Below are 15,117 nucleotides of genomic sequence, written 5' to 3'. Positions count from 1 at the left end.
AAAAATACCATCATTCCCCCAACAAAAAAAGTAAAATACCTATTTAGAAACATAAATAACCTGGAAAATAGATCAAAGAAAGATCATTTAAGAATTACTGGACTGAGGGGCATTTGGTAGCACAATAGTACCATTAGTTCTGAAGTTGGAAGGACCTGGGTTCAAATCTGACCTCAGTCACTTCCTTGGCTGTGTGATTCTGGGCAAGTCAATTAACCTCAATTGTCCTACCCTTGCCGCTTTTCTGTCTTAGAATTTATACTGGAAAGAAGGTATAAGAAGGTATATAGGAAGAAGGAAAGACTGCCTGAAAGTCACAATAAAAAGTTTAAAAAAAAAAAAAAGAGAGAGAGAGAGAGAATGACGTAATATTTCAGAAAATTACACAGAAATCTTAGTGGGATAAGAATCCATCGATTATTTCCATAAAGGGATCTCAAAATAAAAATTTCCAGGAACTAATTTTAGCCAAAATCAGAGATCAAAAATATTTTTAAAGCCAAAAAGAAATTATTCAAACATCTAAATATTTAAGTAGTAGATAGAAAAGGTTAGGAATGATATTTTGGAAGGTAAAGAAAATAGGACTACAACCAAGGATAGACAATCCAGTAAAAGGGAAGGATAATCCTTCAGGAGGAAAAAGAGCTTTAAAATAAAATAGAAGGCTCCAAAAGCACTCATGACTTAAATCAGAGCTGAAAAGAAAAGTTGACTTTCAAACACATCTCAAAAGTAGCACAAAAAGGTAAAGGTGAAACAAATCTTTAGGTAATTAGTAATAAGGTTAAAATATTTAAATTCCTTCTATACAGTAAGTGACACATGGAACTCCCAAGAATGTTGTTATTAGTGCAATTAGAAGTCTACATAGACAAGAGGGCACAGCTGCCAACTGATTCTTCAAATGGTCTGCAAAACGAAGAGAAAGGTGAAAAAAGAGGATGCACTGAAAGACAAGGAAAGCAGAAAATGCAAGAAATTACCTCACATAAGAGCAAAAAGAAGAATTTTTACAGGGGAAAAGGAAAAAGGTAGAAAAATGCTTGAACTTAATCCAGACTGGGCTACACAGGGAAATATTATAGGTATAACTCGGATGGATATAGAAGCCTATCTTACTCAATAGAAAAATAGGAAGGGAAAGGAATAAGAGGAAGCTAGAGATGATAAAAAGAGGAAAGACAAAATAGACAGTGGTCAGGAGCAAAACAAACTTTTGAGGAAGATTTAAAATTGGATAAAAGAAAAAAAAGGAAATGAAGGGAAATTCACAATAATCATAACTGTGAACATAAATGGAACTCATCCATGAAATAGAAGTAGATAGTAGTAGGAAGTAGATAGTAGGTAGACTAGATTAGAAACTAGAATCCAATAATATATTTTGTACAATAAACTCTTAAAAAGAAGTATGCACATGGAGTTTAAAAAATATGGGGCTAGAGCATAAATCTCTTACGTTTCAAAAGAAGTAAAAAAATGCAGAGATGGCAATTATAATCCCAGATTAAGCAAAACTGAAAGCAGGCCTAACAGAAAGAGATAAATGGAAAAATGTCTTCCTAAAAGGCATCATAAACATCAGAAATAAACAAATATGTGCCAAATGGCATAGCGAGCAAATTCTTAAAAGCAAAGTTAAATGAGTCTAGTAAAACTAAACTAGTGGAAGACCTCATATTTCCCCTCTCAGAACTAGATAAACCTAATTAGAAAGTTAAGGAAATAAATAGGATTTTAGAAAAGTGGGATATGACAGATCTCTGGAGATAACTGAAGGAGAACAGAATGGAATATACCCTTTTCTCAACTGTTCCTGGAATCACAAAAAAAAAAAAAAAAAAAAAAAAAAACCCTGACCACATAAAAACAAGATAAAAAAGGGCAGAAAAGCAAAATATTAAAGGCAATTTTCAGATTACAAAGCAATAAAAATTACTTTTATTAAAGAGCCTTAGAAGCAGAGATAAAAAATTAAATATAAATTAAATAATATAACCCTAAAGAATCAGTAAATTGAAGAACAAATAAGTGAAACAATCAATTTCAATTAAGAGCATGACAAAAATGAGAACATATCTAAATTTTGTGGGATGCAGCCAGAATAGTATACTTAGGGGAAACTTTATAAACACATTATAAAACACATTAATAAAAGAAAGAGAACATTTGACTGGGTTTTTACAGCAACACCAGCAGCAGTAGCAACACCAGCAACAGCAAGAGCAGCAGCAGCAGCAACAACAACAACAACAACAACAACAACAAGGAAAAGAAAAATTTAAGAAAAATTTTTAAATCCACTAAGATGGAAACCCTGAAAATAAAGGAGGGAATTAATAAAACTGAAAGTATAACAATAATAAATGACTAGTTAGCTGGCTTTATTTATTAGAAAAACAAAATAGATAAACTAGTGATTGATATGATGGTAAAGGAAAAAAAGGAAAACCAAGCTATCAGTATCAAAAGTGAAATGAAAAGGTATTACGTATAAAGATAAGATTAGAGCAATTATTGAAGCAATAAAATTGATCACCTAAATGAAACAGATGAAAATTTTAAAATACAATATTTCCTAGGTTAACAAAAAGATACAGAACACTTAAATAGTTATCTTAGAAATAAAAATTGAATATGCCATACAATGCGCTCCCTAAGAAAAAATCCCAAGGTCCAGATGGAAGTGAATGCTACCAAACATTTAAAGAACAACTCATTCTAATATTATGCAAACTATTTGAAAATATAGCTAAAGGAATCCTACCAGACACCTTTTACAAAACACAAAAATGGTTTTGATACTTATCGCAGAAAGAACAAAAAGGAAAGAAAACTACAAATCAACTATAAAAAATTACAGGATCAATTTCTTTCATGAATATTGAGGCAAATATTTTAGCTAAATTGCTAGTGAGGATATCACCGCAACACATTACAAAGATTATATATTATAAACCAGGTAGACATATAACAGAAATGTAGTGGTAGTTCAATATTAGGAAAAGTATTACTACAGACCACAATAAAAATCATATTATATCAATAGACAAAGAAAAAGTTGCTTGACAAAAATACAGTACCCAATCTGATTAAAAATATCAGAATGAAAAGGAATAAAAGGAATCTTTCATAATAATGTATGTGGTTTTTACCTAAACCAGAGCAAATATCATCTGTGATGGAAATAAACTAGAAGCCTTCCCAATAAGACCAGGGGTAAAGCAGGTATGCCCATTATAGCCTTATAAAAACAAATAAAACAAATTGAAGGAATAAGAATAAGCAACTAGGAACAAAATTGTCCCTCTTTGCAGATGGTATGATGGCATACTTCTAGAAACCTAGAGAATCAACTAAAAAACCATATAATCAACAACTTAAAACAAATTTGCAAGAACCTCCCCCAAAATAAATAATGGGTCATTTCCACACCCCCTGCATATAGCAAATAAAGCACAGCAGGAAGAGATAAAGGAACTCCATTTAAAATAACTGCAGACTTGAGAGTCTCCCTACAAAGACAACTAGGAACCATATGAACACATTTACAAAACACTCCATACAAATGCAGATCAAAACTGGAAAAATATTTATTGCTAAGATGTTGACCAATCCAATACAATAAAAAATGAATAACTAATTTTGGTAGAAGGGCCAATGTCATATTATCAAGGAATTATTTTATGAACTGGGGGGGGGGGGGGGGGGAGATAGCTAAATTAATTTGGAAGAACAAAAGGTAAAGAATATCAAGAGAATAGGGTGGGGTTGGGGGGTAAGGGCAATACAATAGGGACAGACCACAATGACAACTTAGCATTACCAAATTTCAAGTAATTGTAGATCCCTTTATCCATGACTTTGATTTCTGTAGTTGCGGTTTTTTTGCAGTCAACCAAAAGCTCTAAAAGTCTGGCAGCAAAACATCATAAATCCATCTGCTGCAGTGGTCTGTCAAGTCAGCAGGTGTTCACTTATACCCATGGTTCAGCCACCTGAGGTTAAGTCTTGGTATGTTTAGAACATTTCAGATTCAGATGCCCTACTATATATTACAAAACAATAATCATCATAACAATGTGGTGCCATCTAAGAAATAAGAATGGTAGATCAGGGGAATAGAGTAGGTACCCAATAGGTAGGAGTAGGAAACACAGTAATTTAGTGCTTAATAAACCCAAAGATCCAGGTTTTTGAGGCAACGAATCACCATTTGACAAAAATTCTAGAAAAACTGGAAGGCAGTTTAAAAGAAACTTGCAAAGATCAACAGCTCATATCATATACAAAGCAGCCCTCATTTTCTTCCTGGCCCTTTTTCTTACTTCCTCTATCTTCAAAATAATGGCCTGGTGCTGAATAAGTTCCTTGAGGGTAGACACTGTCATGTTTTTGTTAGCATTTATTTCCACAAAGCTTGCACAGTGCTGATGTACAGTAAATTCTTAATTATATGCAAATTTAATTTTTTTCCTTTAACTTTTTTGGTTTCCACATTAAACTGCTGATTCATATTGAACTTGCACTTCACTAAAACTACCATATCCTTAGCACAACTGCTATAGATTCATAATTGCCTCATGTTATACTTGAAAAGCTGATTTTTTTAACCTACCAAACTTTTATTTATGCCTTTTGAATTTCATTTTATGGATCCTGATTCTGTCATCCAAAGTGGTTCTATCCATTATGTTTTACTATACCAGCTATCCCTCTCCTCAAGAGCTAACTCCTTTTTTCTCCCTCACACCTATCAGAGAGGCTAATATGACCAAAAAGGAAAATAATTTTTGAGGAAATGTGGCAAAATTGAGACACTAATACACTGTTGGGGAAACTACGAACTGATAAAAACCATTCTGGAAAGCAATATAGGAATATGGGACTGTGCCCAAAGGAAAATAAAACTATATATATCTTTTGATCCAGCAATACTTAGTAGGCCTATATATCAGAGAAAAAGGAAAAGGACCTACTTGTACAAAATTATTTTTAGCAGCTATTTTTGTTGTGGTAAAGAGTTGGAAATTGAGGGGCTGTTCATCAATTGGGGAATAGCTGAACAATATGTGGTATATGGTTATAATGGAAAATTATTGTGATGAGTTCAGAAAAACCTTGGAAGATTTATATGAACATTGATGCAAAGTGAAGGGAGCAGAATCAAGAGAACAATGTATTCGGTAACAGAAACACTATATATTAAGACCAACTGAAACTAATTATCAGCAAAACAAGGTTCCAAAGAGACTCATGATTAAAAAAAAAAAAAATGCTATCCACAGCTAAGGAATTGTTAAAATCTGATTGCAGTTCAAAGCATTCCATCCTTCCCTTTATTTCCTTCATGTTCTTCAGCTATGACACAATTATGTTTTGTATTAAAGCACTGATATAACCTATCAGTTATGGCCTAAGGGAAGGAGTGAGAAGAGAGGAGAAAAATCTTTATTGTGAAATATCAGAAAATAATTGTCTGACTGTTATACATGTAATGGGGGGTGGGGGCCGCTGTTGGGGGAAGGAAGCTTACTCCTAGTCTTAACCCCTATTACATTAGCTTGATAACATTATACTTTACTTCTCTAAGTCTCAAATCCTTATACTATCACCAATCATACCTTCCATGACCCAACTATCTACTACCTATAGTTTTACCTTATATATTAATGTCAGGTGTTAGATGTTAGGGAAGTCATGCTGCTAATCATCAACTAGAGATTTATGTTATCTAGTCTCAGATAGGTATATTACAAAGTTCTATACCTGTCTTTTCTCTATACTCTTGTTACCTGACAAGCTCCCAATGTATTCAATTTACCTCCTAAATCTCTATACTCAAGCCTAGTTTCTCATTCACAAGGACATTCTCTATCTTGGTTCAGGCACTCCCAAAAGCTCAGATTACTGCAATGGTCTCCTAAACTTGGCAAGTAACTAAAAAGTAGAAGCTATAATGTCATTTAAAACATACTACACAGGGGGGCAAGCTAGGTAGCTCAGTGGATTGAGAGCCAGGCCTAGAGACGGGAGGTCCTAGGTTCAAATCCGGCCTCAGACACTTCCCCAGCTGTGTGACCCTGGGCAAGTCACTTGACCCCCATTGCCCACCCTTACCACTCTTCGACCTATGAGCCAATACGCAGAAGTTAAGGGTTTAAAATAAATAAATAAAGCACCAAATAAAATAAAATAAAATAAAAAACCTACATAGAATTCTGAGAAAGAAAATGTAAAGAAATTAGGAGTTTGAGAAATCAATCACTAGACTGACATAAATGTCATTATTTAACATTAATGGTAGATTTCAATTATATATTTATTGGAGTCTTCCTCCAAGGCAAATGTAAGGCATCAGGGACAGCTGGGTGGCTCAGTGGATTGAGAGCCAGGTCCAGAGACAGGAGGTCCTGGGTTCAAATTTGACCCCAGACATTTCCTAGCTGTGTGACCCTGGGCAAGTCACTTGACCCTAATTGCCTAGCCCTTACCACTACTACCTTGGAACTAATATATAGAGTATTGATTCTAAGATAGAAGGTATGGGTTTAAAAAAAAGGTAGGGCATCAAATAACTTCTTTGCCTATATACTCTGGTAAAAGGTAGAAGTAACAATAAGTAGTACTTTTTTTTTCTAGACTGGATTCATACCAAGGAGCTGGTTGCTAAATTTAAAATTATGAGATCTTTAGAATCAAATATATTTATAACAGAGGATGTAACAAATAAAATCTGATTTGTCTTCTAAGAGAGGAAACTATGGGATAGTAAATAAGGATCTCATAAAATGGCATAAAAAAAACCCTAAGTTCATATCATTGCTCTGGCATATATAGGCAATGTGATTCTGGTAAATCCTTTAACCTTGTAGAGGCTCAGGCTCAGATCTTTATTGGTAGAGAGAACACCTTTATACCTAATATTCCATTGGTGAAGACAAATACATATATACAAAATAGATACTAAGGAATAGAAATGAATTTTAGGAGTTAGAAAGCATTTTCAAAAGCTTTATACAGAAGATTTAAAGAATACAAGGAAAGGAAGGATAAAGGAGTTGGTGGGGGAGGGGGAGAACATGAGAAGTTCATTCCAGAAAAAGCCATGAGGAATAGTAGAAAGACCAGATCAACAAGACAGAAGACACTGTAAGGATGAGGAAAATTTTAAGACTGAAAAGGTACATTTGGGTCAGGTTGTAAAAGACTTTTAAAACTAATTGGAAGAATTTCTATTTGATTCTAAAAAAGGTAAGACAGACACTGAATTTTTAAAAGTACAGGAATCACATTCTCAAATCTACATTTAACACCACTGGCAGGTGATGGAATGGAAAGGAGGAAAAACCAATTAGAAGTCACTAGCAAAATCTAAGGAGAAATACTGAAAATGATGTGCATACATTTAAATGTTATAAGTTTTACACTTAAATGTAGTAAGTTTTACATTCTACACAGGGAAGCCAGCTAACAGGCAGATGAAAAGATGTGTAATTTTTTTAATTTCCAGCTATTTATCTGGATTTTCCTGTTACATTTGTTGGATTCTACAAAACATCTTTTCCTATTCAGGTGCATCTATTAAAAGGATTGTCTTTTCCTTTCTTTGTATCCCCAAGCTCTAAACAAAGTGCCTGGGGATAATAATCAAAACTTAATAAATCAATCATTATCATTAAACATTAAGTACCTACTATGCAAATAAATATCTCAAATATCATCCAATTTAATTCCCTTGTTTTAAAGATGTTCCTGATTATTAGAGATGTTAAATAATTTACCCAAAGTCACACAAGGTAGGCCTAATGAAGCTTTGAGGTTGTAGTTCATTTACAACCTCATGTTTCTACAAAGATTTTTTAAGCCTTTGTAATTTTATCTTCCATTAATAACAATGTTGATATCAAATTATCTTTTTATGAAAATAATTTTCATTTCAAGGTGGAGTACACCTGCCTATTTGCAATAGACAAATGTATAGCACAACATCTTAGCTATGCTATAAAGCCTTATGCCATGACCATTAATAGGGTTTCTGGAGGCCATCTAGTCCATTCTCCTTTACTGGGAGGTAGCAAATAAAGAGAACTTATATGATTTATCCAAATTACACGGTTATTAAGAGATAGAGAGGATTTGTACCCATATGCTCTGACTTGAAATTCATAGAGTACAACACAGTAGTAGACCCCCTTGAAATAGCCCTGTCAGGGCAAGTCCTTGCTAAGAAAATTTGGAATCAAAGAACTTAAGAATTTAATAAGACTTTATAAATTATCTAGGCCAAATTATTCACACTATAAATCAAGGAAACAGTACATACCAGTGGTTCCCAAATTTTTTGACCTACTGCCCCCATTCCAGAAAAAATATTACTTAGCACCCCCTGGACATTATGAAACTATTTATTGAACTCATAATAGAATGTAATACAAAAAAAGTGTGGCCATCACCGCCTCGGTGGATCACTGCAGCACCCACCAGGGGGCAGTAGTGCCCACTATGGGAATCGCTGGTATATATACCATCAGACTTCTTACCACATATATAATTATTTGGGGAAGTAAAATTTAGGATTCATTTAAAAACTCCAGTTATAGGGAACATAAATTTCCCTAAAACTATGACAACTACAGCTACATACAAGGAGCTAAATGGAGTTTGATTAATATTCCAAGTCTACTATAATGAGTAAAAAGAATCTAGGTTTTCCCTTTTAACAATATTAGAAAGTCTTTAGCTACATAAATTGGGCTTAGACAAGATTAGTGGTATATCTTTAATGAAGAAATTAGGAAAAAGGAAATAAAAGAAATTTTCCTTCCATTAGAAGCCAAGAAGTGATTTGGTCATAAAAAGAAGAAAATTCTTTCATACTCTACAACTGTGACTATTTCAATCTACAAAGCATTTATTTCCTATGAGACAGATACTATCTGGAACACAAAGAAAAAAAAAAAAAAAGCAAAATTAGTTACTACTCTTGGAAATTACAAAGTCAATGCAAGCTAAGTAAAATTAAAGGAGAATGTACCAACAAAGGAACTTGGAAAGCTTCTTTAAAATGAAGTGAATCTTAAAGGAAATCTTAACTGGAAAGCATAGGGGATAAACTAATGGAAAGGCACGGATAAAAAGATGAAAGACTCTAGGTGAGAAAAAAGCAAGTAGATGAGTATGGCTGACCTAAAGGGTGGCAAAGGGAATGCATTGTGAGAAAACTGAAAAAAGTGCTGATTAAGCACTTTACTAAGCAATGGAACAATTTCTGCTTACAATATTGTGAGGGGGATACAAGTACATACATACACATTGTAAAAGTGAAATTTGGGAAATGCCATCTAAAAGTATATATATTTTTTCTATGGACACGTGGGAACTATCAAACTACATTTCCCATGGTCCAACGGGTTTCCAGTTCAGGTTCTTTGAGCGTGGGAATGCCTGCGTCACCACGCAGAGGACAATTTAAATGGGAGGAGAATCAAAAGTAAGCCCTCTTGGCTAGCAGGCTCGGGGAGAGACGAGAGGTAACAAAATGGAGGCAGCAGTTTTGAATTCTTACCAGCGCGTGGTCTAATGATTTTATCAGCATGGCCATGGCTTTAATTAAAATACTAATTTCTATTATTATATCAGCCTTTATTATTTTTTATCTTAATAATTATGGCAACCACAAACACATATCATATATATATATACACACACATACACGCATATCACAAACTCGAAGTGAATAAACAAATATTACAAAGTAGAGTTGAATATGAAATAGTTTTGGAAGTGGAGACTTAATTGAGGATATCAGAAAAGGTTTCTTGCTAGGTTATGAAGAAATTTAAATGCTAAAAAATTATGTTTAGAGATTTAATGAAGATGAGTATCTCTAATCAAGAGATGATTTTGAACAAAAGGAAGCTATATCTCATATGATACATGTTCTTGCATTTCAGCATGAACACTCAAAGAAATCTGTATTATCTTTTCACATTTCCAGCGATCCTCAATTTACAGAGATAGTCATAAGACTCATCCACAACGAAACAGGATTCATCCATTTAAAAACCAAATGATCTGGAGTCTATTAAATAAGGCAAATAAAAGAGGCACAAAGAGGATACGAATATCAACTATAAATAAAATTAGACAAAAACGAATAGCTAGTTTACTATTAATTATGAGCACTTAAATAATGCTTACAAAAGATAGACTTTCCTCTAATTAGAAAAGTACTAGAAACTTCAAATTATTTGAATTACCTATAGAAATAGTTATATCCTTTACTGCAGTGATTCCCAAAGTGGGCGCCGCTACCGCCCCCTGGTGGGAGCTGCACCGATCCAAGAGAGCAGTGATGGCCACAGGTCCATTTATCTTTCCTATTAATTGCTATTAACATTTTTTAAAATTAATTTCCAGGAGGCTAAGTAATATTTTTTTCTGGAAAGGGGGCGGTAGGCCAAAAAAGTTTGGGAACCACTGCTTTATTGTATGTACTTCTCTTTCCATTTAATGGCATCAGCTTAAGAGTACTTTATAAGCCAGAAACAAAATAGGGTTCCAAATGTCAAAAGGTGCTTACTTTTAATCTATATATATATATATATATATATATATATATATAGAGAGAGAGAGAGAGAGAGAGAGAGAGAGAACATATAGATACATATATATGGACTATATAACATACAAGGAGCTAATTGGAATTTATATATAAATAAATAAAATGCTATATGCACAAGAGGGCTACTTTTTTGCATACCTTAGGCTCAGATCAGCAGGACAAAGCTATCCTAAATACCCAAGTTTCTTTCTATCACCTGAAGATGGGTTGTTTATTTTTTTAATTTTATGAAAAATTTTCATCAGTCTTTTGTTCTTTCATTATGTATATTTTCTGATGTAACAATCCCTTCCACTTCCAAAGAGTCATCCTTTAACAAATAAAGTAGTTTGGGCCAAGGAGAAGTTAAACAACTTGTTCAAAGTCATCCAGCTGAAGGCTGTCCGGAGCACAACTTGAACCAAGTTCTTCCTGACTCCAATCAAGGTTGGCTAGTCATACCACCACAATATATCTCTTTTCCTTTTGTTATTCTTAATTAAAACTATCAATAGATGCTGTCATCTTTTAAAATAGAATACCTATCAAAAATCCAGAAAGTACAATGTGCTAATAGGTAACACAGGAATATACTATCCAACATTAAAATAGTAACTGATAACACATCATCATCATACTTCATTGCCTCATTTATAAAAGAAGATAAATATTAGTATAAGGCAGTTTTGGGGAATGCTGATGTACAACAAGAATGAGAATGTGCTTAAATTTGAATCTGTGCTACTTACAACCAGGGTAAAAAATGCATCCACTACCACAAATTATATTAAAATAAGATGAGGAAATATGTTAAGTCTATTCAGTCTTCTTAGAAACATCATCTAAAAATATTAGAGAATGGTTTCAGGCTTCTTTTGAAAATAAGGCATATCATATAGCATTGAAATAGGAATAGAGGGGAATCTCAATAAATTTGGATGACAACTTTCCAGCCAACTCCTTCCCTCCACCAAGTTACAAATATTATGACCACTTACACACAACTACACTCCAACTCTTTACCACTACACATTCCTTACTCCAAGACAAAAACCAAAAGGGACAGGAACAACCATATCTTTGAATCAATACAATTGGCATAATAAATCTAGACTAACAAATCAAATAGAAAGATCCTTTATGTCCCTGCCATTATACCCTTCCTCCTAGAAATTCATTCTAAAAATGATCAAATACATCACTGATTAATAAGAAATGGCGGCATTTTATTTCAGATTTAACTCAGTAATAATATGCCAAAATCAACTGGCAATATAGTAGAAATGCAAAGATGCACCAACCTTCCAGTAGTCAGATTGTAAACTGTAGTACCTCTGGTATGCAGATAATGCTGAAAGAAGGGGAAAAAAAAAGGTTTAGAAAAATTAAGACATTAAAAATCATTTTTCAAAAGCCAAAATCAAATTAACATTATTTTAAAAGTTTTTCTAGAAAATATAGGTTAGATGTTATGACAAAATTTTTTTCCAAAAATATGAGGAAACTATATAATACAAAACAGTTATCTTATCAGCTGTGAAGAGTATTCCAAGAAGAACCCTGATAAAGTGCAAAATTTACACATCATCAGTTAAGTCCAAGATCTAGATCCTCTCGATCTTTTAAATAGATTTTACAAATCCAAGTCTAGACATCTGGACTCAAACTGGTTCTAAAGGGGCCTTTGGATAAGTGAATTGGCACTAAATTTTCTAGAACTACTAAAGACCTTAACAGATTTTCTAAGCCTGCACATTACTTACACACACACTTCCTCACATTCCAGGAATATCTCACAATTTAACTAATTACAAAAGTACTATTCATATAATTATACATAGCAACTTTTAATTTTATTTTGATTTCTTTTTTTTTTAATTATTTCAATCTTGAACCCGAGAAAGGGCTCATTCAACCAACTTTTTTAAAATACAAAAGTTCTGAAAGTAGTAAATAGTCCTCAAACATTCAATCTAAAAACACTGGTTTTTATCTCTTCTCTATCCCCAACAATCTCAAAAAAATGTGCATATGTTGATTGGGACAAAGAGTAAATAATAGCCACTAAGTAAGCCTCCCAGCAAACTAAGATCTGAGAAGAGCAGTTTGAAGTAATTAAATTTGAGACAGGAACAACCAGTCATATTTGCATGGAAATTTAAGGTTTATAAAAAGTAAGTTCTCAAAGTGACCCAATGAAATAAGCATATCACAGACTCATCCCCTCAGACCTTCTAATTCAAATCTTAAAATGTCTAATGTCTATAGCATACTCCTAAATATATCACAATTGTAAAGGTAGTTTTTAAAAAAGTGTTTAGAAAAAAAGAGTTAGATAAATAGATAGATAGATAGATAGATAGATAGATAGATAGATAGATAGATGCACTATATAGAAAAAACAGTTCATACACATACACCCAAGTGAAGGCTAATAATAAGTCATCCATACTTTCACTTGGTCATCATGAATGTTACAGATATGTAGAGTTTTGAAAACAACAAAAACGTGGGAAAGTTCTGGTGTTTATATGATGTTCAAAAACCTATACCAGGAGGTAGCTGGGTAGCTCAGTGGATTGAGAACCAGGCTTAGAGGCAGGAGGGTCCTAGGTTCAAATCTGGCCTCAAGACACTTCCTAGCTGTGTGACCCTAGACAAGTCACTTCAACCCCCATTGTCTAACCCTTACTCCTCTGCTGCCTATAGATTCTAAGGTGGAATGATTCTAAGGAGGTTTTGATGTGGATGGACAGATAGATTAGATAGAGAAAGAGATATAATTAAATAATTAAAGCAGTGATTCACAAAATGGGTGCCACTGCCCTCTGGTGGGTGCTGCAGCAAACCAGGAGGGCAGTGATGGCCACAGGTGCATTTATCTTTCCCATTAATTGCTATTAAAATTTAAAAAAAATTAATTTCCAGGGGCTAAGTAATATTTTTTCTGGAAAGGGGGCAGTAGGCCAAAAAAGTTTGGGAACCACTGAATTAAACTAAATAAAGTAATCAAGTATGATTTTTCAGTATATTACTTTCTTCCCTGCTTGCTATCTAAAGAGATCAACAATAGTCACCTCTGATCATAGTGAAAAATTAGGTCTCTAATTATTCTGGCTATTAAATTCAAGACCTAACACTAGCTAACCTTGTGGAAATATGAATTAAAGACATTTTCACAATTTAGTCTAGTGTCTGATTTTCTTTTAAAATGAGTCAAAGAAGTTTAACTTAGGTACTCAAATTTAAAAATAAAGACTACCTTATAGCCTATTACTTACTGAGATAATAAGTATAAAGCAATTTGTACTGTTTGCCACATAGTAGTACTTCATGAATGTTCATTCTTTTCCCCATTCCCTTATTTTCTACTCCACAGCACTATTACACCTCAGGTTTGGGCTATAGTTATCCACTTTAGGAGAAAACACCAAAAATTCTGCCTCTAAATCCCTGAAAGGAGTTGTTTTGCAGAACAGAAGAAGTAATGAAATCTTGATAAAACAAAAATAAAGAAATCAATAAAGGGAAAGAAAGAAGAGTAAAGAGTAAGAAGGTAAAGAAATGGAAACAGAAAATGATAAAAAAAAATTATTAAAGTAGGATACTGAGGTGGGAAGGACATAAATTTTCTTTTAAAATTTTACATAAACTAAAACATGAAGAAAGGACCAAAGACAAATAAGAAGGGAGGAAATATTAGTGCTTGATTAAGAGAATTATCTAATGAAAAAGATCCAGTAGAAATTTATGTGATAAAAGTAGCAGATATGACATAACATTTCTAGGTATAATGAAAAGAGCACATATATGCCAGAAAAGGTACCTTAGAAGAATATAACAATGATTACAATATGTTCCAAATAAAGTCAATAACACAAGAAAGGGGGGTATTTAAACAGAATATAGAAATGAGCATTCTATGCGTATGAGTAATGTCTCCTCCTTTAAGGGCATGTTAGAAGTAGTGTCGTATGAAGTACAATTATTGGTCTAAAAATGGTCATTTTAAAAAACTATCCATAGTATCAATTGTAGAACCTGACTTTTCCTAATTTTCTTTATTATTTTACTTGAAATTCACAGACACAATTAAAAAGCCAATCATTCAGGAGTTAGCTTACATTATCTAATAATTTTTCTACTGTAAATGACTTTCCTCCATACTTTTAGCACATAACTAGCAGTATCCAAACAATTATTCTATGCAAGGCATTGGAAGTAGTAACAAGCAAATATACAGGAAACCTCACAAACCAAGGTATGATGAATAGAATTTCATGTCAGAGAGATTAAAAATAATTTTTTGGGGGGCAGCTGGGTAGCTCAGTGGATTGAGAGCCAGGCCTAGAGACGGGAGGTCCTAGGTTCAAATCCGGCCTCAGACACTTCCCAGCTGTGTGACCCTGGGCAAGTCACTTAACCCCCATTGCCTACCCTTACCACTCTTCCACCTATGAGTCAATACACAGAAGTTAAGGGTTTAAAATTTAAAAAAAAAAAAAAAT

At 33.4% G+C, this 15,117-nt stretch overlaps 1 protein-coding gene across 5 annotated transcripts in view; it reads right to left on the bottom strand.

Annotated features, from left to right (window-relative positions):
- Window positions 1–15,117, bottom strand: part of KDM6A (lysine demethylase 6A) — a 260,558-nt gene that overhangs the window by 139,363 nt on the left and 106,078 nt on the right. For all 5 annotated transcript variants that reach the window (XM_044670194.1, XM_044670190.1, XM_044670191.1 and 2 more), the window contains exon 4: window positions 11,911–11,960. In XM_044670194.1, coding sequence (XP_044526129.1) covers window positions 11,911–11,960 — 50 coding nt within the window. The remainder of the gene's footprint in view (window positions 1–11,910; window positions 11,961–15,117) is intronic.

This window comes from Gracilinanus agilis, chromosome 3 (genome assembly GCF_016433145.1).
Source record: "Gracilinanus agilis isolate LMUSP501 chromosome 3, AgileGrace, whole genome shotgun sequence".
In the NCBI taxonomy this organism is placed as follows: Eukaryota; Metazoa; Chordata; class Mammalia; order Didelphimorphia; family Didelphidae; genus Gracilinanus; species Gracilinanus agilis.
This window is presented reverse-complemented; position numbering and strand designations above follow the sequence as displayed.